We start from the raw sequence: 21,918 nt of genomic DNA, 5'->3' as shown, positions 1-21,918 counted from the left end.
CTCACTGAGCCTGGTTCTGCTGGAGGTTTCTTCCTGTTAAAGGGGAGTTTTCCTCTCCACTGTCGCTACATGCATGCTTGGTATGAGGGATTGCTGCAAAGTCAATGATTTATTGGAAGCAACTGTCAACTATGGTTCTTTCAGGAGTGAATGCTGCAAGTCAATGACTCAATGCAATTTGCTAGGGTTATATTTTAACCAATATGTTTGTATGATTTGATAGAACTGACTTTGTAAAGCGCCTTGAGATGACATGTTGTGAATTGTTGCTATATAAATAAATGTAACTAAATTGAATTAAAATAGTAAAACACTATCTTCACACTGGTTCCTCAAGGATTCTTCAACACTTAATAACTAAAGACTGCTTGCAACGGGAAGGAAAGAAAAAGTGTTTTGCATGCTGTTCTTAGTCTTATGTTATAGTTCAGACAGGAAAATCAAAGCTGGCTTGAATTTGTATGGGCAGTTCAGAGCCTCTTAAACCCTGGAGAACAAGAATCAACCCCAGATTCAGACTCTCTCTCATTATACCCTTTCAACATATATTTTGTTAAAAAGAAACATCTTAGCTAATCCTTATAATATTACTGACACTTACCTCAAACTGAATACATTCCTACAACAGCAGTTCTTTTATTTTTTTAAACATAAAGTAAACTCATTTGGACTGATTAGTTTAAATGTTTAAATGCAGCATCATTTGAGTATTATTTATAGATATTTACACCGCCACTAATAACTAACCTGAGAATAAATGTGTTGTGAGCACATATTTTCAGAGCAATCCCCCAAACTTGCTAGTGATTAAGACTGTTAATCAACAGTGGCAGCACAAAGGCACAGCATGACTACCTCTGATATTAGTTTCTCTCTCCATTGATCTGAGGACCGGTTTAGCAATATAGAAGGAAAACACCTCTGGGGTCTACTTTTTGATTCACTCTCAATTTCTCTACAAACGCTCCAAAAGCTCCCTCGTGAAACCAACTCACAAAGTACAAAAACACAAACATTTATTGCTGCTTTGAGCATGAAAGGCAGAGCATTATGTTTTGTGTAAATCTTTATGTCTAAATGAAGGATGAACTTAATATCTTCTCCGAAACTCAAACAGCTACTCCAAAATTAACACCAACTCTGAAGTGAAGATATACAATACAATAAAAACACACCTGTCTGTAAGTCTCTGGATGATAACCATTTGATTATAAAGAATCCTTCCTGCAGAATGTTTCAGAAAAGATCTGGCAAAGAGTTGGTGCTCACACCAAGTTTGATCGAGATCAACACCAAGGACAGGCAGTGAAATACAATGGGAACATTTTACCAAACTGCACAGAACCATGGTCTGTGTAGACCTCAAAGCACATCAGTACCATCTCTTCCTCAGGTCAAGAACAGAGAGATAAGGGAAATGATTTTGGCTCCCTATGCAGCCACTTGACCCACTAGCAGCAATTAAATTCATCATTGATAAATCTGCATGCCAAAATGCACTCTACTCAAATGTGAGACACTCTCATACCTGAAGCCTGACCACATTTGTCCCCCAACACAATGACCCCAATCAAAGCAGAGCATCATGAGCATAGTGTCTGAAAAAAAGCGTTGTGTATTACCCATCTGTCAAAGACATCGATTTGAGTAAAATGCGGAGGCAGGAACTTGTTGTGTAATTGATTAACATTAATTTATGTTGATAAATCTCAGTAATGAATCAGCTCTGTAAAGGTTGGCCACAAAATCCTCACCAACAACACAACAACCTGTAGAGGTCAACCAGAAAATGATAATTAGCCTTAGCAAGAAATAGCAGTAAATAATAGTACATTGAAATATCCATTCATTGGATGCCAACTTGAACTGTGATACGCTTCTCTTGCACATTTAGGGCTTTTCAACAACCTGTTATTTACTTAAAAAACAATACTGTTCTGGTTTTTGACAATATATTAGAAAAAAACAACTTTCTGGTTGTTAAAACCAGACAGAAGACTCTTCATTCATCCTATGGTTCAGGACATCACCTAAGCTTCTATTTTGGCTCACCTCAGGTTTTCTGAGCTAAACTCTGACTCTAGAAACTTGAGGAACAGGTCCTGTCCTGCTGGATCCTTTAGGACCTCATCCAAGGAGAACCCCCACTTCTTAACCCTTTGTTGACTGGGCTCTTTGCTGGGAGAGATGGGAGAGAGTGAAAAGAACATAAACAGTTAAAACTATCCATTTTTTGAATGAATACAATAATAAAGTGGATCGAGAAGAGTAATATATATCAGAGAGAAGTAGTGTAGGGAGTAGGCAGAGAGTAGGGAGATTTCAAAGGCAAACACCAGAGATAAAAAAAAAAGACTTCAGCTCAAAATAAGTTTTCTCTTTGACGTGGCAAAGGATCAATGCTGGTGGGATATTAGTGACTGCAAAGCTCTACATGATGATGTTCACTTAGATTTCTACAAGGATCAATTCTTCTGCAGCAAATTTATTTTATTCAGATCAATTATTAAGATGCATTAGGGCTCGATGATTTTGTGTCTGCTCTAATTAATTCCTCCATCATTAAGTGAGGCCAGCAGCTCATAACACAGTTCAACTTGTTGAGAGTAATGTTCACCGTCTTAATTCCCGTTTATCTTTCATTAATAATTCAACAAACTATCAGTAACATTTCGAAGCCGTGCAAATTTCTGGGACAGAATCTTGAATTTATTGTAAGTTACATCTTTTATTCGAATTTTTGTTCACAACTGCAATACAAAAAATGTCCGACTCTACTGTTAAGTCGCACTGTGATAATGAAAAAGCAAAAAATTATGCAATTTAAATAAGAGTCTGGATTTAAAAAAGGGTTAAAAAGCTATTCCCTGCTGTAGCAGATAATGGAATAGCTGAATTTTGGTGGGTGCCTAGTCACAAGACAAGAATTTAACCGACATCCATGTTTTTGGAGCATGTGTGGGGTTAGTTTATCTAATTCTGATGCCAAAAAGTGCCATGCTATTTATGGCTGGACATCCTGCATTTTGTTTTTTGCAAAACAGATCAATTCAGTGCCCTCTAAATGCTTATTTATTCCTTTTCTGCCTTAAATAAGAGGTATAGTATTCCAATGTGACATTGTTCAACTACCAAGAACATCAAGCCATGACATATTTGCATGGTTAGTTTTTTTAAAAGAGATAGAAAATTTATAGTTTTAAACTGTACCCTTTCAAACAAAGACTTTTTGCCATCATGTTATTTTATTTTTTCCAGTAGTTTGGGCACTAAATGTTGAATTGAGCCTTGACAGGGTCTACAATTCCCACACCTTTTTCTAACAAATAAGCGTGTCTGCATTCAACAGGTTTAACTATTTCATCAACAAATTGTTGTTCCAGTTTTTGAAGCTAACTGATGAAGACAAAATGGCAAGATGTTGCAGTCTTTAAAAATTAAACACAATGAAAAAATGTTTTTAATCTAATCAAATAGATTTTATTTTGCAAGAACAGTTCGGAGCTGAATTACTTCAGTCCACGTGTGTAAGAATGTTTAAATTACAGAGCAACTAAAATATTTTCAATGATGACTAAAAAAGAAAAAAAGAAAATTGTGGTAATAGCTCTACTTGTAATTGGTTTTGCACGTTAAAAAAACTTCAGCACTACTATCTTTCAGGTTTTGTTTGATGAAAAACCTCAATGTTGTGTAGACATCCACACCAAAACACCAAAAATCTGTTTTTTTGTTAGTTTCTAAAAATAATAACCGTCTTTATAGCTAAAATTGTCATTTCTTCTGCTTTTGTACCTCATATCCAGATCCCAGAGGCTGGGTTCGTCACTGACCCAAGGATTGGATGGTTCTGGTGTGGTCACAAACGGGTCATACTCCATGAACTGCACAGTGTAGGTTATCAGACTAGTGCACAAAAACACATGAATGCACAAAACAGGGTGAGATCAAATAAGCATTTACACAAAGCCACGGTTCTCAAACTGTGGCACAAGTATTTTAGTAATTGGAAGGCTGTGTGCTTGATTGTTGCCTCCCTTCTGCCATGTTCTAAGTGTTTATTTGATAAAAAGTTTAAATCACATGTTGCTTACAGAGCTGGCTATTTTTCTTTGGGTGTGTAAGCATTTGTGAGCATGAATGGCCGAGTGTGAGTTGCAGCATAAAAATATTGAGTGATAGGTGTGACCTGGTAAGCGTTATACAAGTTCAGTCCATTTTCCATTTATGTACAAGTGGTCGTATTTGGGTTGGCTTCAGTTTTACACAGATTAATATTTAATAACTATTAGAGAGGCAATGATGAGTCTAAACTGCGATGTACAGCACACGCCTCCAAAAAGATCAACTGTCCAAGCACATTAAGCTTTGCTTCAGTGAAAACATGAGGTAAATATTTGAAAAAAAAAAAAAAAGTACAAAAGTCATGTGGATGACAGTGTACGACGAACAAGTGTTGGCCACTACTTTTACTACGTTTCATTTGAAGTTACACCTCCACATGCCTGTATGACCTCCCTACAACGCCTGGGCATACTACTGATGAGGTGGCGGATAGTCTCCTGATGAATCTCCTCACAGACCTGGACTAACGCGTCCACCAACTCCTGGACTGTCTATGGTGCAACGTGGCATTGGTGGATGGAGCGAGACATGATGTCCCAGATGTGCTCAGCTGGATTTAGGTCTGGGGAACGGGCAGGCCAGTTCATAGCATCAATGCCTTCATCTTGCAGGAACTGCTGACACACTCCAGCCACATGAGGTCTAGCATTGTCTCGCACCAGCATATGGTTCCAAACCGGTCCTGCTGGAGGATGACGCAGGAAGCAGAACATTCTCTAAGGCGTCTCCAGACTCTGTCACGTCTGTCACATGTGCTCAGTGTGAACCCGCTTTCATCTGTGAAGAGCAAAGGATGCCAGCGGCGAACTTGCCAATCTTGGTGTTCTCTGGCAAATGCCAAACATCCTGCATGGTGTTGGGCTGTAAGCATAGCTCCCCACTGTAGATGTCAGGGCCTCATACCACCCTTTATGGAGTCCATTTCTGATAGTTTGAGCAGACACATGTACATTTGTGGCCTGCTGGCAGTCATTCTGCAAGGCTCTGGCAGTGCTTCTCGTGTTCCGCCTTGCACAAAGGCGGAGGTAGTGGTCCTGCTGCAAGGTTTTTGCCCTCCTACGGCTCGCAGTACTTGAGCTACTTGTGTGGGTTGTAGACTCCGTCTCATGCTACCACTAGAGTGAAAGCACCGTCAGCATTAAAAAGTGACCAAAAAAGCTCCAGTTAGCTTAGCAGTTACTTTAGTGGTTAGCTTTGGTGTCGTTCATTGTATCAATCAATCAATCAATCACTTTATTGTCAATTTCTTCATATGCTCCAGACATACCAAAGAGATCGAAATTACGTTTCTCACTGTCCCACGGTGAAGACAAGACATATTTACCAGACTAAGTACACAGACAACATAACATTCAGATAAAAGTAAATAAGAGGGCACATGCAGTGAAGAAATAAATAAAAGCAGCAAAATTTGGTTTTAAAATTGTACATGGACAGTCAATAAAATATTAAATTTTAAAAGTTTTGGTTTTAAAAATTTTGGTTTTAAAATTGTACATGGACAATCAATAAATATTAATACAAAAATAAAATATTAGTGCAAAAGTTCTGTTTTTTAGTATTAATAGGAGTCATTATCTAAGTGCTGTATTTTCTGGATAAAAACAACAAGTTTCAAAGTGCAAAAGTGTGCAGGTGGAGTAACGCAAGGCAGAGTAATGCAAGGAGAGTAGCTCCGCTGCTCTCACTGTATACTGTCAACATGGCTGATAGTCGCAAGAAGCAAATCGCACAGAAGTTTATGAAAAGAAGAGAAAGGCCTCAGTAGAAAAAAAAGACCAAGGAAGATTTGGGAGATCTTTTCTTTTTCTTTTTTGTCATGCGATCCCCCTGAGCAGCGGAAGAGCTGGTAAGATGGTCTTGTGCAAGCGCAGTTATTCAAATAGAGACTTGGGGAAACTTCAGGAAAGGTCGCCAACTCTGCCTTTAAAAGATGCAGTTAGGCCACTTAATTTAATGCCGGTGTCCAACAAAATGTGCATATACAGAGTAGGTTCATAGGAAGAAAAGAAGAAAATAACTTGAAAAATTACAAAATATCTAACAGCACTTGTAATGAATCAACTATTTCTGGAAAATAACTGCACAATAACTGCACTATTCTGAATTAGCAGATTAATCATCGAAGCAGAAGTAGCACCATTAATTTTAGTAACAGCTTATAATTTCTGAGCACTTTAATGCCACAAGAGGGAGAGAAAAAAAACACTTCTCAGGTGAAAACTTTATGTTCCTTCCTTTGCTTTTGTTGCAAACTGTGATAGCTGGAGTCACCTAAGGATTAGATGGGGCATCAGAATTTTAAATGGTATCTATTCCTGTTGAAACAGAAGAAAAGGTAATCCAGTAGAGCATATTTTAAATACAAACAAATATTGAGAGGAAAAAAAAGGAAACAGCAGTTCCTTATATAGAGAAGCTGCTGCCGCCTTTACACTGTGTTTCCTGTAAGAACCTGGATAGGTTCTTCAATGTCTGATGCTCATTATGTGTGTGAAGTGTGAATTTGTTTACCTGTCAGCAACTTTGGACATTTTCAAACAGTGACGATCTAGCTGGGTGTTCAGAAATATGATCTGTAAAGTAAAAAAAATAAAGAAAATATTGTATTTATTTGCAAAAACCAAGAAGACAGGAAGAGAACTGACATTAAATGTGCTTTTTTTCTTGCATTTATTATAGTAAATAAATAAGGCTGGATTTGATTTGGTCGGCGGGCTCCATCCCTTGTTAGGATTGCAAATTGAGGTCACAAAGCTGTAGTTGTGCTAGAAAGCCATGCAGTCGGTGCAGATACACCAGATACCTCTTTTTCTACATCCTCTTTGGTCCCTTTTCGGCAGTGGTGCAACAAAGTGTGTATGGGACTCTGCGACTGTGTTCCCTCCTCCACCACACCGTACACCGACTGGATCAAAAAGAGACAATGAAGACAAAGGAGGAAGTCATTGAGCTGAATGTTCATATTCCCTTGTTGCCGGTGGCACTTTTTACATGATTGCAGCCCTGGGCTATCACCTTCTTTGGCCCCTTTGCCTTAAAAAAAAAAAAATCACAGTAAGGCACTTTTGCTAAAGGCAGAATGAAGATTAAAGATCAACTTGTACTCCACCTCATACAGGCTGAGTTTGATTTATACCACCAAACAACATTGCATTCTGCACACTGGTTCTCCAGTTGCTTTCAGAACAAGAAGAATCTGCAGTGGCTGGTGAGGTCAGCGGAACACATTATTGGATCTCTGATGGACGTTGTGTGAAACAATGAATAAATGAACAGTGAATAAATTCTATTCTATTTTGAAAAACTTTAGTAATCTAGGAACTCCTCTCAGATTTAGGGTGAGGTAACCCCTAAAGTGGAGTCCAGTCAAACAACATCCTCTGAATTCAGCAGCAAACAGGGCAAGCTCACTCAGCGCAAGATGAAGGCAACTCTTCCTCACTGCACAAGAACATGCAAAAAAATGCAAAACACAGAGTGCAACAGAGAGATGTTTGTGGCCATTGATGTGCCCCTTTATAATGTCAGCCTGGACACATCCCTTTATTGCCCAGATCAAAATATGCCACCACTTGTTGCAATGCATTTGGAATGAAACAAATAAAACTAATTTTATCTGTTTAAGATTCATTACAGAATGTTTGCTTGGATTATATATAAAGTGAAATATTTTTTTTAATAAAAGCAACTGGTAGTAACTTCATACCTTCTTAACTCGATGAGGATTCTTCATGCGTCTACATTTCCTTATGTCCATCTCCGTGGTGTTAACACATCCAGGCTGAGGGAAAATGGACATTTCTTTCAGTAAATTCTGGTGCTATACACAGCACCTGAAGCATTTTAACAACAATGCAGTAGAAAGTTGCGAAACAGAGACTGCAGATGGAAAGATAAGTTGGCCAGCCACACAGAAAGTCACTAACCACAGGTCTGTGGACGTCCCAAAACGCTCTCTCCTGGCTGTCGAGGATTTTCCTCTCAGTTTTGTCCTTTTTTCTGTCAATCCTGCAGAGGAGATCAGGCAGAGCGAGAAACAAAGCTTTCATGTTGCCGTCATTGCATGAAACGCTGACGTCCGGACCGGAGGATAAGAAAGAGGATTAGTGGTGAGTAAGGAGTCTTTAGAATTATCGTCGTTTTGAAAGACTAAACTACATTGTGGCCAAGAAAAGGATATCATTGTGTTGTCTCATATAGAGTCACTGGAGTACAGAATATCAGAGGAAGATCAGTTTTACACATTCAACAGTCATTGGTGCTTGATGCATACATCTAAGGAAGTATCAGCACTCAAGATGGATGTAGCTTTAAATCAAATCACTCAAAGTGTGGTGCACTCCTTTGAATTCATATGGATCTGTCTGCATAATGTTTCGAAATATATTGCCATTGCATTATCAGTTTGCAGGATAACAGTAATATCCCAAAGAACTGCTTACATAAGTGCCATGCATTAAAGCTCGGAATACCTGTAATACTTCTGGTGATACTAGTTATTTAGGGGATCAGATCATTTTTTTGCAGGGAATTTAAGGTGAAGGTATAAAGAAACTACAGTGCTGTAATAAAGGATTTGGATCCTTATCGATTCCTGAATTTTTTTTTTTTCTTTTTTTTTTTGCTCCTTTGTCACCTACATCTTCAGACAAATCTGACAAAGACAACTCAAGTAATTACAAGTTAAGGTTTTTTTATTTTTAAGAGGAAAAACTCACATTTTGTTTAGATAAGAAAATTAAGGGGCGGGAGCTCAAGATCATTGATAAAGAACCGTTTTGCACGATTTCTTGCGTGTGCTGGCATGCCAGGGTACTTAATTTTGTAATGTGATGCAGCCATAGTTTGAGAAATACAGAAAACAAATTACATGAGCATGAAGTGATGGTTCTTAATTCCGAATTGGATTTCTGCAAAGTGCTCACCGAGTAAAAACACATCTTCTGAACCAATCTCAGCCCGAACGAAATGGTGATTTGAGCTGCATGATCTACTTTCAGTAATGCACCGGTTATTGCCACCATAAGCTGCACAAGGAACGGGCACAGTTGCTCCCTCTGCATTTATTCCCGTTTGCTCTTATGCTATCTTAGAGTTGGAGAGTCCCATCAAATATAGTGGAGATGTAAGATGCTCTACAAGAGATAATGAGGTGTCTACATGTACAGTTGCTGGTCATATAATTAGAATATCATGAAAAGGTAGATTTTTTCCAGTAATTCCATTGAAAAAGTGAAACTTGTGCATTATATTCATTCATTACACACAGACTGATATATTTAAATTTTTTTATTTCTTTTAAATTTGATGATTATAACTGACAACTAATGAAAAACCCAAATTTAGTAACTCAGAAAATTAGAATATTGTGAAAAGGTCCTATATTGAACACACCTGATGCCACACTAATCAGCTAATTAACTTAACACACCAGCAAAGGCCTTTAAATGCTCTCGGTTTCTCTATGGTTTTCACTTTTAAATGAAAAAAAAAAAATCTATTTGATATATTGTACAAATCTACTGTCAAAGGATATTTTCTAAATATTTGATCATTCCTCTATTCATTGCTCATCTCTTCATAGGAAGATAACTTCAGATTTTACTAGATTATTGTTCTTTTATTTTTATTGTACATGATTTGAATTCATGCGTGCTGCCTTGGTAAGAAAACACTTACTTGACCTGCGCCTCAGCCTGCATGTAGATGAACTCCCACTTTCTGGCAAAGGCCCTCTGTAGTCTTGCCAAGTTCTCCTGTTGGGAATGAAGCAAATACTTTATATCATAATTTGTTTTGCCAAAGCTTATAATCAAGGCAAAGTTAATATATTAATAACAATCGTTAGAAAGCATGTACCGAGGTTCAAACTCTTCACAGTGTAATCTTTGAGAGGTAGTACACGTCTGACTGAAAGGTGCTCAAAACTAATTAATTAGAATTTAAAAAGGAACATTTCTGCACTCACTGCCTCGTAATCTGCCAGCTCCAGCCTCGTCTTGTTCTGCATGGTCCGCTTGCACAGATAGATAGCTGGGAAAAGGGATCAAAACCAGGAGTTTATCGGTCAAAACATCCCCCTAATCCTTCAGCTCATGTGTGTCCTATTATCAGTGCAGACTTATGGCTCTAGAGAGTCTTTCCTCACAAGTAGAAGTGCAGAGAATTATCAGCGCGGAGGTGTTTGACAGTTTTCAAGATTATTAGGATGTGTATAAACTGTAAACTCTTAGACTCTCACCCAAAGCCATGAGCCATGTGATCAGACGAGTTGCAGGAGGTGGAACAGAGATTGATTCGATTGAAAGTTGTTCCTCTTCAAAACACAGGGAGGTGCTGGCCATGTCTGTGTCTTTCAGCATGCATTTCTTTGCTCACTGCTCAAATAGTTTTTAAAGGAATCAGAGTACAATATGAAGTCAACAGACCCCCCCCCCCCCACCCCCACCCTGCCTTATTTTTTGACTACTTTTCAGTACTTTTGCATTTGACCAGTGTCAGTTTCACTACTGGCAGTAGGTGGTGACACCAGGACCATGCAGAAGGCTGAACAAGCTGTCCATATCCACCAGGATGGCTTATTGGTACGTGCCATTGCCAGAAGGTTGGCTGTGTCTCCCGGCACAATGTCAAGAGCATGAAGGAGATTACAGGAGACAGGTAGTTACTAGGAGAGCTGGACAGGTGCCGTTGGGGGGTCCTTAAGCCATCATCAGGATAGTTATCTGCTCCTTTCTGCAAGGAGGAACTGGATGAGTACCGTCAGAGCCCCACAACGTGGCCTACAGCAGGCCACTGGTGTGTTTCTGACCAAACCATTAGAAACGTCATGAGGATGACCAGAGGGGCCGACAGCTTGACTGGCATTTGCCAGAGGACACCAGAATTGGCAGGTTCAGCAGTGGTGTGCTTTTCTTTTCACTGAGAAGGGCAGGATCACCCTGAGCTCGAGTGACAGACGTAAAAAGGGTCTGAACATTATGCTGCCTGCAACACCGTTTAGCATGTATGGTGGTGGGTCAGTGCTGGTTGGGGGAGGCATACCCATGGAGTGATGCAGAGCTGTTCAGGATAAATACTGGCAACCTGACTGCCATTAAGTATTGGGATGAAAGCTCAGACTCGCTGTTAGACTCTTCTTGCCACACGGGTGCCTGGGATCATCCTGTTGCATGATAATGCCCAGTTACATGAGGCAGGAAAATGAATGTGCTTCCTGGAGGACGACAAAACTGATATCCTTGACTGGCCCCCACACACCCCTGACCTAACGCAGATAGAACATCTCTGGCCCACCGTGTTTAGGTCCATCCAACACCACCAGGTTGCATCTCTGGCTGGCCAGGAGCTCAGTGATGCTCTGGTCAGCATTTAGGAGGAGATACCCCATGACACCGCTCATTATCTCTATCAAGGAGCACAAACTGACATCGTCAGGCATGCATACATGCACATGGGGGCCATGGAAACTACTGAGTAGCATTTTAAGTTTCTGCAATGATATGTCAGCAAACAGGACTAAAACAAGAAAAAAGCTTGGAAAGATGTCTGTTATGTCTGTTATGTGCATTCTGAGCTGGTGTCTGCCTCATCAAAAATGCCATTTTGATAACATAATGACAAGATTCTTGATTCTAGCCGGTATTCTGCATCAGTTTATCGGTTTCACTTTCTCTATGCTATCAAATACGTTATGCATGTCCAAACAAATGAAGTTTCAAACACTGTTCTGTCTATTTTTACCAAACATTTTAGTTTTTTTTACTAAACACATTTTTACCAAAACTAATAAATTGATAAAATATTGATACCATTTTATCGATAAAATAAACTGTTCAATCACCAAAGGAGCCTTAAACAAGTTTTATAAACTTCATTGTTACAATTGAAAACTAGTTTCACATGGTGATTGCTTCATGCTTGCTCAGTATGAGGGATTGCTGCAAAGCCATGGACAATGCAGACGACTCTCCCTGTGGCTCTACGCTTCTCCAGGAGTGAATGCTGCTTGGCAGTGGCGGTTCTAGACCAAATTTACCAGGGGGGCCAAAGTGGGGGCCAGTGTTTTTTCACAGGGGCACAGAACAAAAAAAAAATTCAAAACAATAAAATGGCAATATTTAACTGTGTAATAATATTAAGTGAGCCACTTGTGGCTCTGTAACTGCAGGTTTCAGACCCCTGATCTAGCAGTAGAAAACTTTGCCCCCTGCTCAATGCGGCTAAAGCTAAACGTGAAACATCTTAAGTTTTAAATTCTTTTTAGAGTAAAGCTGTATAGGTAAAAAATAATATTGGTCAAAGTGACCAATCAGTTATGGTTTCTTCGCCATTGCAAATAATTATGAGAAGTTTATTTAACATCATGCCTTTAGTACAGGGGCCATAACAGAGGCCAGGGCCATTTCTACAGGGGCATGGGCCCCTGTTGGCCCCTGTCTAGAACCGCCCTTGCTGCTTGGGTTTCCTTATAGAGGAAGTTTTTTTGACCAATCTGTATAATCTGACCCAATCTGTATAATCTGATTGAATTTGACTTTGAAAAGTGCCTTGAGATGACGTTTCATGAATTGGCGCTATATAAATAAAATTAAATTGAACTGAATGCTGCAGCTGTTCAAAAATTAGCCAAGAATGTTTTCATTTTGACAGTACTGGACTTTATTAAAATCTCACACATTTCACGTTTTATATCTCAAAATGCATCAATGCTAAATTGATCAGTAGGATTGCTCCGAGTATGCGTGGTCAAACTCACAGTTAAAAGACATGGCCCCCAGCAGCTACAGACTGGGTCTTAGTTACATGTTCTAATTGCAAATGTGGAGCCTGAATCACAGTGAACTGAGCAAAGAAGAGAAACATGAGGATGCTTACTGATATTGCTGTAAAATCACAAACATTTAGAGACATGAACAATGTTGTGCTTTAGACTTTGGCACATTTTTGTGCATACTTTACCACCATGCTGGTATAACTTTTATTGTGTGTCTGTGCACATGATTGGTTGTATATCTAAAAAATGTCTAGAAAGTTAAGAGTTCAGTGAAATGAGAACATATCACTCCTGTTTTGGCATCTCTACATCAGCTTATTGTTTGTTTCCAAATTGATTTTAAAGATCTTTTAATTAGTTTTTAAGTCTTTACATGGTCTTGCCTCTCGGTATCTGTCCGACCTGATTTAAATGTATGCTCGCTCACGCTCACTCAGGTCGGCAGATCAGTTGCCCTGAAGCCAAAGAGGAAGATGAGAGGTGAGCGCTTTCAGTCGCTGCCCTCAAACCGTGGATTAAACTGCCACTACAAATCCGACAGGCTGACTCCCATTTTTAAATCTTCTCTTAAAAAATATTTCTCCTTGGCTTTTAAGTTAGTTTGAGAAGTTGGTTTTTATTTTTCATCTTTTAATATATATTTTTATTGTATTATTTTATCTGTTTTTTGTTTTATTATTCGGATGTTTTGTTATTTGGTCATAGTTTTATTGTATTTTTGCTTGCTAAAGCTTACGAGGGTGTTTCTTTATTGTATTAGTTTTTATCAGTGTACAGCACTTTGGTCAACAATGTTTTTTTTTTAAAAGTGCTTTATAAATAAAGTTGTATTGTATTGTTTCTTTATACAGCCCTTTACACATCCAATAATGGCAACCACTGTGCTTTACATTAAAAACAATTGAAGAAAAATACACAGATAAGCAAAACGTAGAACTATACGGAGCCCCTAAAGGGACATGGAAGGTTTTCCTACGTCATATATATATATATATATATATATATATATATATATATATATAGAATAATAAGGTCTGATGCCTTCACGGAGTAGATGCAAGTTTGGAGAGACTAAGTCAAAAACTTGGACGTGTAGACCTGTATCTCTCTGTCTTAGAAAAATAACATTATAATATAAACGATATCTTTTAATCTTACTTGTGAAAAGTTAGCCCTCGAGCCCTGATGTCAATAGTCCGTCGATTTAAACAAAAATACGCCGCCCAGTGCTGAGGTATCATTAGTGTGTTCAGCTTGAATCAGCAGGTTAGGGTAGCAGGTTGACTGCCCCAAGATGGCGGCCGTAATTCCTACGCCGTGATAGTCAGTGCGGGGTCTACTCTTATATTATGTCTATGGTTTTATCCTTTTTACTTTGCACCTCCGCTGTTGTGTGTCTGTTTTACGTCCGGTTCACTGAAGTAGGAAAACTTTTTAATCTTTTAAAATGTCGCTCACTAATGTCAAGTCCATGTCTGTAGCCAAGTACGGATTTAATGTCTTTATATGTCAGGCCAGTACTAAAATAGAAATCAATAAACTTCTCCCATGGATGACGTGTTTGTTCCTCCATTGTTTTGTGTCTGTTTACAACTTCTTTTTCTATTTAATGGCGGTTGGCAAACAACTATGTGGTGACTAACCAGTAATGAGTGTGGATCAGGTCATTTGTTTTACTTCCGGTTCGCTGACGTAGGAAAACCTTTTGCGAGATCTCGCAATAGTTTTGCGAGATCTCCCAATAGTTTTTTTTTCCTCCATGTCCCTTTAGGGGCTCCGTAGAACTATAAGAGCAGGAAATAAAGATTAAAAATCCGGAATAGAATCTCAGGGTGTTACTTGCTATCAGGAGCCAGCCTGATTTAACTCAATAAAGCAGTTTTAGAAATGCTGACCAAGGTGGATGCAATCTGGTTTTGACAAAGCTTCAACAGATATGAAGCTTTTGGCGTCGTGTCTGGCCAGTATGATGTACTTCAATGACACGCGAGAAATTTTTGCAATCAGGTCGCTAAATTATGAATGCATCACAGACCACCTCTAAATGGGTGTTGGTAATGCAAATGCAACTTTCATACATCTTGAGTGGGTTTGCATCTTTATTTACTACTTTCCAGTTGTGATAATCTATTATGCCTGTTATTTCTAATGTGATAAGTTTTAACTAGTCTTTAAACAGTAATATATCATTTCAGATTACTAGGATCATGACGTAGCTCGAAGCAGCCAAATATTAAAGGGTCACAACATAAGAAAAATATCCTGACCTTTTTTTGGACCTTTTTCTAAAAATGAAGATATAATATTTTAAAAACTGTACCAGGATAACATGTCTAGAAAAAGCTTAAACCATACCATTTTAAAATACACTGCTAAAGAAAGTATGTAATTTACAAAGACAAACATCTTTATTTGAAAATGTAATTAAAACTAATTCATCATTTCTGTTCCACTTCACAGATATGTACTACTTGGTACTAGTCCATCACATAAAAACCCAATGAAGTACATAGAAGTGATAAAATGTTAAAGTCCTGGGGCGATCTATGTTTTTATATGGCACTGTATGATTTTGTGGAGCTAGCATAATTTTTGACAGCTTAAAGAAGCAAGGATTGTTTAGTAAGCAGAAGCAGTTCTGCTCTAACTGCTGATCATTGAGAAATTATGGCGTCCTTAGAGAGTCAGACTGATTCCTTCTGTAGCCTAAAGCTTAATGAACTTAAGTGTTTGCATACTAATCAGGACATCCTCCACATCAGCAGAATCTCAGCATGTAAAACACCAAATTTAAGTAGTAATTAATTAGAATTACCCTAATTGGTATCTTTTTTTCTTCTGTCTCCAGCATTTACCTTGTTATTTATTTAAAAATGTTCCAGTGTCACCTTACACACAAACTGGTGCAGCATCATTTAAAACTACATAATCTGGGATCTGATCCTGGGAATGCATCCTTTCAGGCTTATGATAAGTGAAGTTAATCATAATATTTCCAATGTTAAAACACCTGGATTTTAAAATACAGATGATACAATCCATACCAGCTAAACATTGAACCCTAATAATACAGATATAGGTCGTGATAGTCTTCTTATGTAGTGTGCAAAAATGATATAATCTCGTTTTATTCAAACCAGTGACCATCAGAAGAATTTAGATTTCTAGCTGACATAAAATTAATCCAAAGATATTTGAACATTCAAAATGTAAAGCTCTGACTTATTATCTGACAAATGTTCTGTTTCTGCTCTGACAATCAGTCCTCCTCAAATGAGAAAAAAGTCAATTTATATAAATTCTTACCATAGTCTGTGTTCTCAGGCTCCCAGCAGTTGGATGGCCAGAAATATGGTGCCTGAAGCAAAAACATAAACAAACAAAAAAACCTGATTAATTATACTGCATTGATCCAGATACTGAGTCAGTTAAACCTGACAAAAAAGTGAAATGACCGTCACCTTTAGTTTTTAACTGCAACTACCCGCAAAACATTAAACAGATAAAAAAAAAAGATTAGACAAATAATGTGTAAAGAAAAGTGAGTCTTAATTTACTTTATGAATATGAATATATAAATAAACATACACATTTACAGAATATGTATGTTCTGTAAAATTGTATAACCATCTGTAGTGAGCAGAAACATTACAATGCCTTGCAAAAGTATTTCCACTGTGACTTTTTTATGGTATTTAGTTGCACTTTATTTTTATTTAATGGTATCGTAACAAATAGTGCTCAACACATATGCACGCTACATTTTTCAGACTTAATCGTAAATAAATTCAACAATAAATTGCTTTCAGTACGCAGTATATTATTTTGTGCTGCCCTTTAAAAAAAAAATCCTTAAAAATAACGTTGCGGTTTATTGTACAAAAAGTTCAAAGATGATGAATATCTTGCAGGGCTCTGCACGTCTCTTTATCTCTTTATTATGAGGTTTTTTATCTTGTAGCGCGTTTGCTTCACTTGAATCAGTATTGATGTCGTTTATTAATGTTTTTGGCCTCGTCTAACAGTGCCTGCTCCTCCGCTTCACTTTGAAAGACAAGAATGAAGGTCAGAACACCACAGAGCGCTGCTTTGTGCTTTAATTAAACTGCTGCTTCTGTTTTGTATCAGCTTCCCTCCAACAAGGCTCTACCGGAACAAAGAAGATGTTACACAGAGATAACTCTAATCTTACCTCATGCAGGTTTCTGATTGTCAACTGAGGGCATACACGAGTTACCCTCCTTTTTAAAATTGGAAAATTCAGGGTGAAAAATTTAAGAAAAAAAGCAATTGTTGTGATTTTATTGCCATCGTCTCATCTGCGATGGATGAATCGCGTCCAACTTTAATTCTTGCGCTTTGATAAAATTGTTTTATCATTTGACAAAACATTGTTTTCCCTTCAGGCTTTTGGGGGCTGTCCACTCAGCTCACATCCAAGTAGCTTCCTGTTTTCTCAACTAATATTTCAACACATTTCTTTTCTAAGGTCATAAGAGCCCAACATGGTACAGAAGAGGCTTCAAACACGGCAAGACTGAGATAGGTGAATTTTAATTTTGCCTGATTTCGTAATACTTCATATACCAACACTTCATTTAAAATAAGATTAGATCAACTAATAGTTGCTGTAGTGTGGGAGTAGTTAATGTTACCCAAGATTTTAGGATATATGTAAGTGTTTAATCACAGTACCATTTTTTTGAGGGGAGGAGAGAAGGAGACATTATCATTTTAGACTGGAGGGGATTGCACCAGCCCTGTACCTGCCATCAGTTTTACCTCCCACTCAAAAAATAATAAAAAAAAAACCTCCTTGCCATAGGGTTAAACTTAGCTGGGATATTTATCTGAGCCGCTAAATTGCCCTTTTCATATCAGACAAACTTCAGCAACAGTTTTCTGTTTAAAAGAGATCTGAGTTCATTTTTGCCAAATATTTTAGAAGTAAACCCAATGATTGGACATTTAACTGTATTTATCTGTTGCGAGGACTCTCAGAACTCCAAAGATGATAATAATAATGAACTGTTTTCAAAAAGTCCATACCCATCTATGGATTGCAGACCAAATACCATAAAACTAAAATGTTTTACAACTACTAACTTATGTGGACTTGTTAAGTTTGAACTGCACGAGTCTTTTGCACAACAATAGTAAGTGTGACATCAGAGACAAAGACTGTGCAACACATGCCCTGTGACATTATGTCAAAACAAGAAAACTTCAGAAACATTATTTCACCGAAGTGCATGCCTGTATTGTACACATCAGCTTCCATATTTCAGACACCCGTCTATTATCACGGCATACTAAGAAGTCTGATTTTCCTTCTCACTCTATTTATAATCTAAAGAAATGAAATTTCAATTAACCTTAGTAAAATGCAGTTATGCAGATTAATGACAGGAAATTGTAGAGTTTTAACAACTGAAGTGTTTTAATGGCTTTATAAACTCTGCAGTCTGACTTTTTGGTCTATCAGTATGTTGTGGTGGCCCTTTAAAGCTACACTAAACCAGTGTTTTACTCTTTTTAAGTCCATATGCTTACAAAACCAGTATTCCCGGCTTAATCTTTGACATCTACACTGTTTTACAAGTGTTATACAATTTACATCAAACTAAGATTTTGCACAATAAAACCAAAAATGTTTTTTATGCATTTTTTGTTATGAAGCAGTTGTGGTTCATAAGTGACTTACTATTTTGCAGTGGATATAAACACGTATATTTTCCTTAGCAAAAAAATTAATATTTTTAAAAGTGTAACGGTAGGGACTAAATAGTTTTAATGAATGACTATATATTAAAAATGCAACAAAAATTAACAAAAGAAAATCCTTGTTGCTCTTTGAAACAGCATCAACACTAATATTCTAATACTAAAAGATATTGAGTATCTTTTGTTTTTTGTATTTTTTTATCTTGAATAATGTAAACATCTTTAATACAAGTGTCTAAACATAACTGTAATATGGAATAATTTGTAACAGTAAACCTTTCAATGCTCAAAAACTTAAATGTAATATTTGAGAGACCATCTACCCAACATAAATAAATAATGTTTTTCTTTGTTATGTCTTTGGTTTCTTTATTCTCATCTTTTAGTATTTTTAATGCAGTGATATTGCTACTGTTTCTGTCCTTATTTTTTAAAGTTATGCACATTTCCTTTCCGCTCACTGTAATGAGCAGTATCCAGTAACTTGCACCCATATCGTCTTTCAGGCTTAATTTGATTTTCCTTCTCACCTGGAAGCGGTATAAAGTGCCATCATCTTTGAGGCAGAGGATGTGATCAGAGATGGGAAAAAAGTACCCCTGAGCTGCAATCAGACTCCCGATGTGCATGGCCTCAGCTGCAAAAAAGTGCGAACAAATCAAATACAGTTCCTCTGGATCATGCATGAGAGATGGAAGGCATAATCTACACATGTGGTGTTTACTTAGTGAAAACAAAGTCAGAGCAACTGAATCTGATTTGTCATTCATAACAGTTGTAAAATAATACAAAAAACAAATTGGTTTCCAAACATTACAAGCTGCTTCTTATTTTAGCCTTCTGCTATGGGATGTATTCAATAATTGAAGTTCTGGCCAATTAGACAAAAATAATCATCATGATTTTCCTACCAACGTTCACTAGGTCAGACCATTGGCCCTAATTAATGTTAAACTCTGGCTGCGTCTGAATACCATTATTGAGTAAGGACTCTTTAGCCAAAGCGGAAGGAGGTAGGAAAGGGAGCCTGCAAGCTTCCTCCTGTGGCCAATTTAACCGAGGAACCTTGTGACGTCCCTTACCGGCACTAAGGAGCCTTAAGGTATCCCGCAATCCTTTGCTTGACATGACATAAAGCACAGCCCACCTCACGGAAATCCACGAAAATGTCCGAAGTGAGGAGAGTGTGCGCTTTGTAGGAGGTAGCAGCAGGAGCTAGGAGCTATTATTAAGGGTATTCGGATGGAGGCTGTGACTTTGCTTCCTTTACTAAAAGGTAAACTGTTCCTAAATTTTCTTCGGCCCTTTTAATTTCAGGGTTTCTTTACATTTCAGTGTTAGAATTTAGCATTTTTCATTTTCAGACCTTTCAAGCCATCTTTAAAGCATAAAATAGGAATTAGATTCAAGAGGTCAGGCTTTAAATATGAAGCATGGCTGTATGGAGTGATGGAACAGAGAATAAACCTTAAATTACAAATGGTAACTTTACTTTTTCCTTTTCCAAAATTATCCAGACTTGGAAAGTACTTGTATAAAACTATGTTTCTCCAGACCGAAAAACATCAATAGAGAAATAACTTTCATTATCTGGGGATTTCTTTAGCCCTTTTAACCCCATACAGGGGTTTTAAACTGCATATCTAACATTTACACACCTTTAAACCTAATGTTTTTATTTTTTTATTTAGGGAAATAGATCACCTCTAATGTGTGGACACAAATCTTGGTTTTAAACATACCTGCATCCTCTATAGACAAATTCTTCATCAGCCATTGCACTATATCTGTACCTGTGTAAAAAGAAAAAAAAAAAAAAGAAAAAAATGAAAGCATGTAATTTGTATAGTAATAAATACATAAAAAAAAGTGTTCTTGATTTTTTTTCAAATGTGAACTGCAACAGAAGAGAGTTTTTTGGGAGTTTTTTAATCTTCTTGGGAGAAAAAATGTTAGAAAAAGATCAATAAAAGATGAAAGTGAGTTTGTTACGCCTGCATTGTAAGCATGGTAGAAATAATTCCATAATGAGATTTTATACACAAGAGATCAATGTGTTGTGATGTGCAAGCCTCACCTAGGCAAAGCCTAAAGCATAAAAAGGCTTTTTGTTTCTCCTGCAGAGAATTATCTCATTTATGCTACCCCGCTGCTCTCCTGAATGAGATGCCGTTTAATTCCCCATCATTCATTAATTTCCCAGGCTCAGGCGCACGGATGCAAACATTTCAGCGTCGTCTCCGCGCATTCATCCACCGCCATGGTAATTGTGTTTATTGATGGGCTCAGCTCATGGCGTATTTGGTGATGCATCTTGCATAGAGACGATGACAAGAGAAGCTTTTTTAACATTTTACTGATTTTTCGCTTTGTTTCCATCGTTCGTTTAGGATGTTTCATAGCCTCCCGTAACGCATCCTTCCTGCGATTACCGATCGTAGCGTACAGATATGGTGGCCAACATCTGTCCCTGTCACAGCTCAACAAGTTTGCGGTGCCTTTTCGAGCTGATTTGAAACTGTATTTACAGATTTGGGCCAGCGTACGCAGCAACACACTGACAGCGCTGAAGCAGATGAACGTCGATCGCCTTGCTTAAGGGTCCTTTGATGGTAGGAGGACATTACTCATGCCGTTCCTGCTCTTACACTTTCTTTCGCAAACACTTAATTATATAGTGTCCTCCCACCTTCTCTCCAACTATGCAGATATTTTGCTGTGAAGTAGGTGCAGAGGCTTCACAAAACCAGAACAAAGTGCAAGGGTGTGACTCAGACAAACATCAGCCGCTGGTTTGTTTCTCCTTGTGTTTGAGATTGTTGTTTTTATTTTCCTTCGCTCAACCCACTGGTTTTTTTTATTTGTTTTTATCATCCTCGTCCCTTTTATAATTCTCATGGCCTTTTACATTTTGCTGCCCCCGCCACTGACACTGTAAAGTATCCAGACCCACTATGTTGTCTCCCTGAACTAGAAGCACTAGAAGTATAAAAATGTGTTTGTTGTCCAGGCTAACGTTTATGTTATAAAATGCATAAAGAGCAGGGAGCCACTTTGTGTTAATCGGAGAGAATGTTGAACTTGTGAACAAACAGGACAGCTTGGTATTTTAATTTGATGATATTAGTTTAATAGTTTATCAGGGAGACAAAACGATGATAAAGAAAAGAACCCAAAAAATGTTTTAATCTTAACAGACATCTATGGTTTCATTACTACGAATCCAGAACTTACATGAACAATTAACAGTAAAACTGAGGTTGCTGGATAATAAATCAAGCCCATTTTAA

General features: G+C 37.7%; 1 protein-coding gene across 1 annotated transcript in view; it reads right to left on the bottom strand.

The window, feature by feature from the left end:
- Window positions 1–21,918, bottom strand: part of rgs6 (regulator of G protein signaling 6) — a 98,648-nt gene that overhangs the window by 6,997 nt on the left and 69,733 nt on the right. The window contains exons 5-15 of the mRNA XM_036147258.1: window positions 20,371–20,421; window positions 19,159–19,265; window positions 16,211–16,262; window positions 10,097–10,161; window positions 9,808–9,884; window positions 8,055–8,136; window positions 7,835–7,909; window positions 6,932–7,033; window positions 6,640–6,701; window positions 3,796–3,906; window positions 2,053–2,178 (exon numbers count right to left, since the gene is read on the bottom strand). Of these exons, the coding sequence (XP_036003151.1) occupies window positions 2,053–2,178; window positions 3,796–3,906; window positions 6,640–6,701; window positions 6,932–7,033; window positions 7,835–7,909; window positions 8,055–8,136; window positions 9,808–9,884; window positions 10,097–10,161; window positions 16,211–16,262; window positions 19,159–19,265; window positions 20,371–20,421 (910 nt within the window). The remainder of the gene's footprint in view (window positions 1–2,052; window positions 2,179–3,795; window positions 3,907–6,639; window positions 6,702–6,931; window positions 7,034–7,834; window positions 7,910–8,054; window positions 8,137–9,807; window positions 9,885–10,096; window positions 10,162–16,210; window positions 16,263–19,158; window positions 19,266–20,370; window positions 20,422–21,918) is intronic.

Source organism: Fundulus heteroclitus, chromosome 15 (assembly GCF_011125445.2).
Source record: "Fundulus heteroclitus isolate FHET01 chromosome 15, MU-UCD_Fhet_4.1, whole genome shotgun sequence".
In the NCBI taxonomy this organism is placed as follows: domain Eukaryota; kingdom Metazoa; phylum Chordata; class Actinopteri; order Cyprinodontiformes; family Fundulidae; genus Fundulus; species Fundulus heteroclitus.
This window is presented reverse-complemented; position numbering and strand designations above follow the sequence as displayed.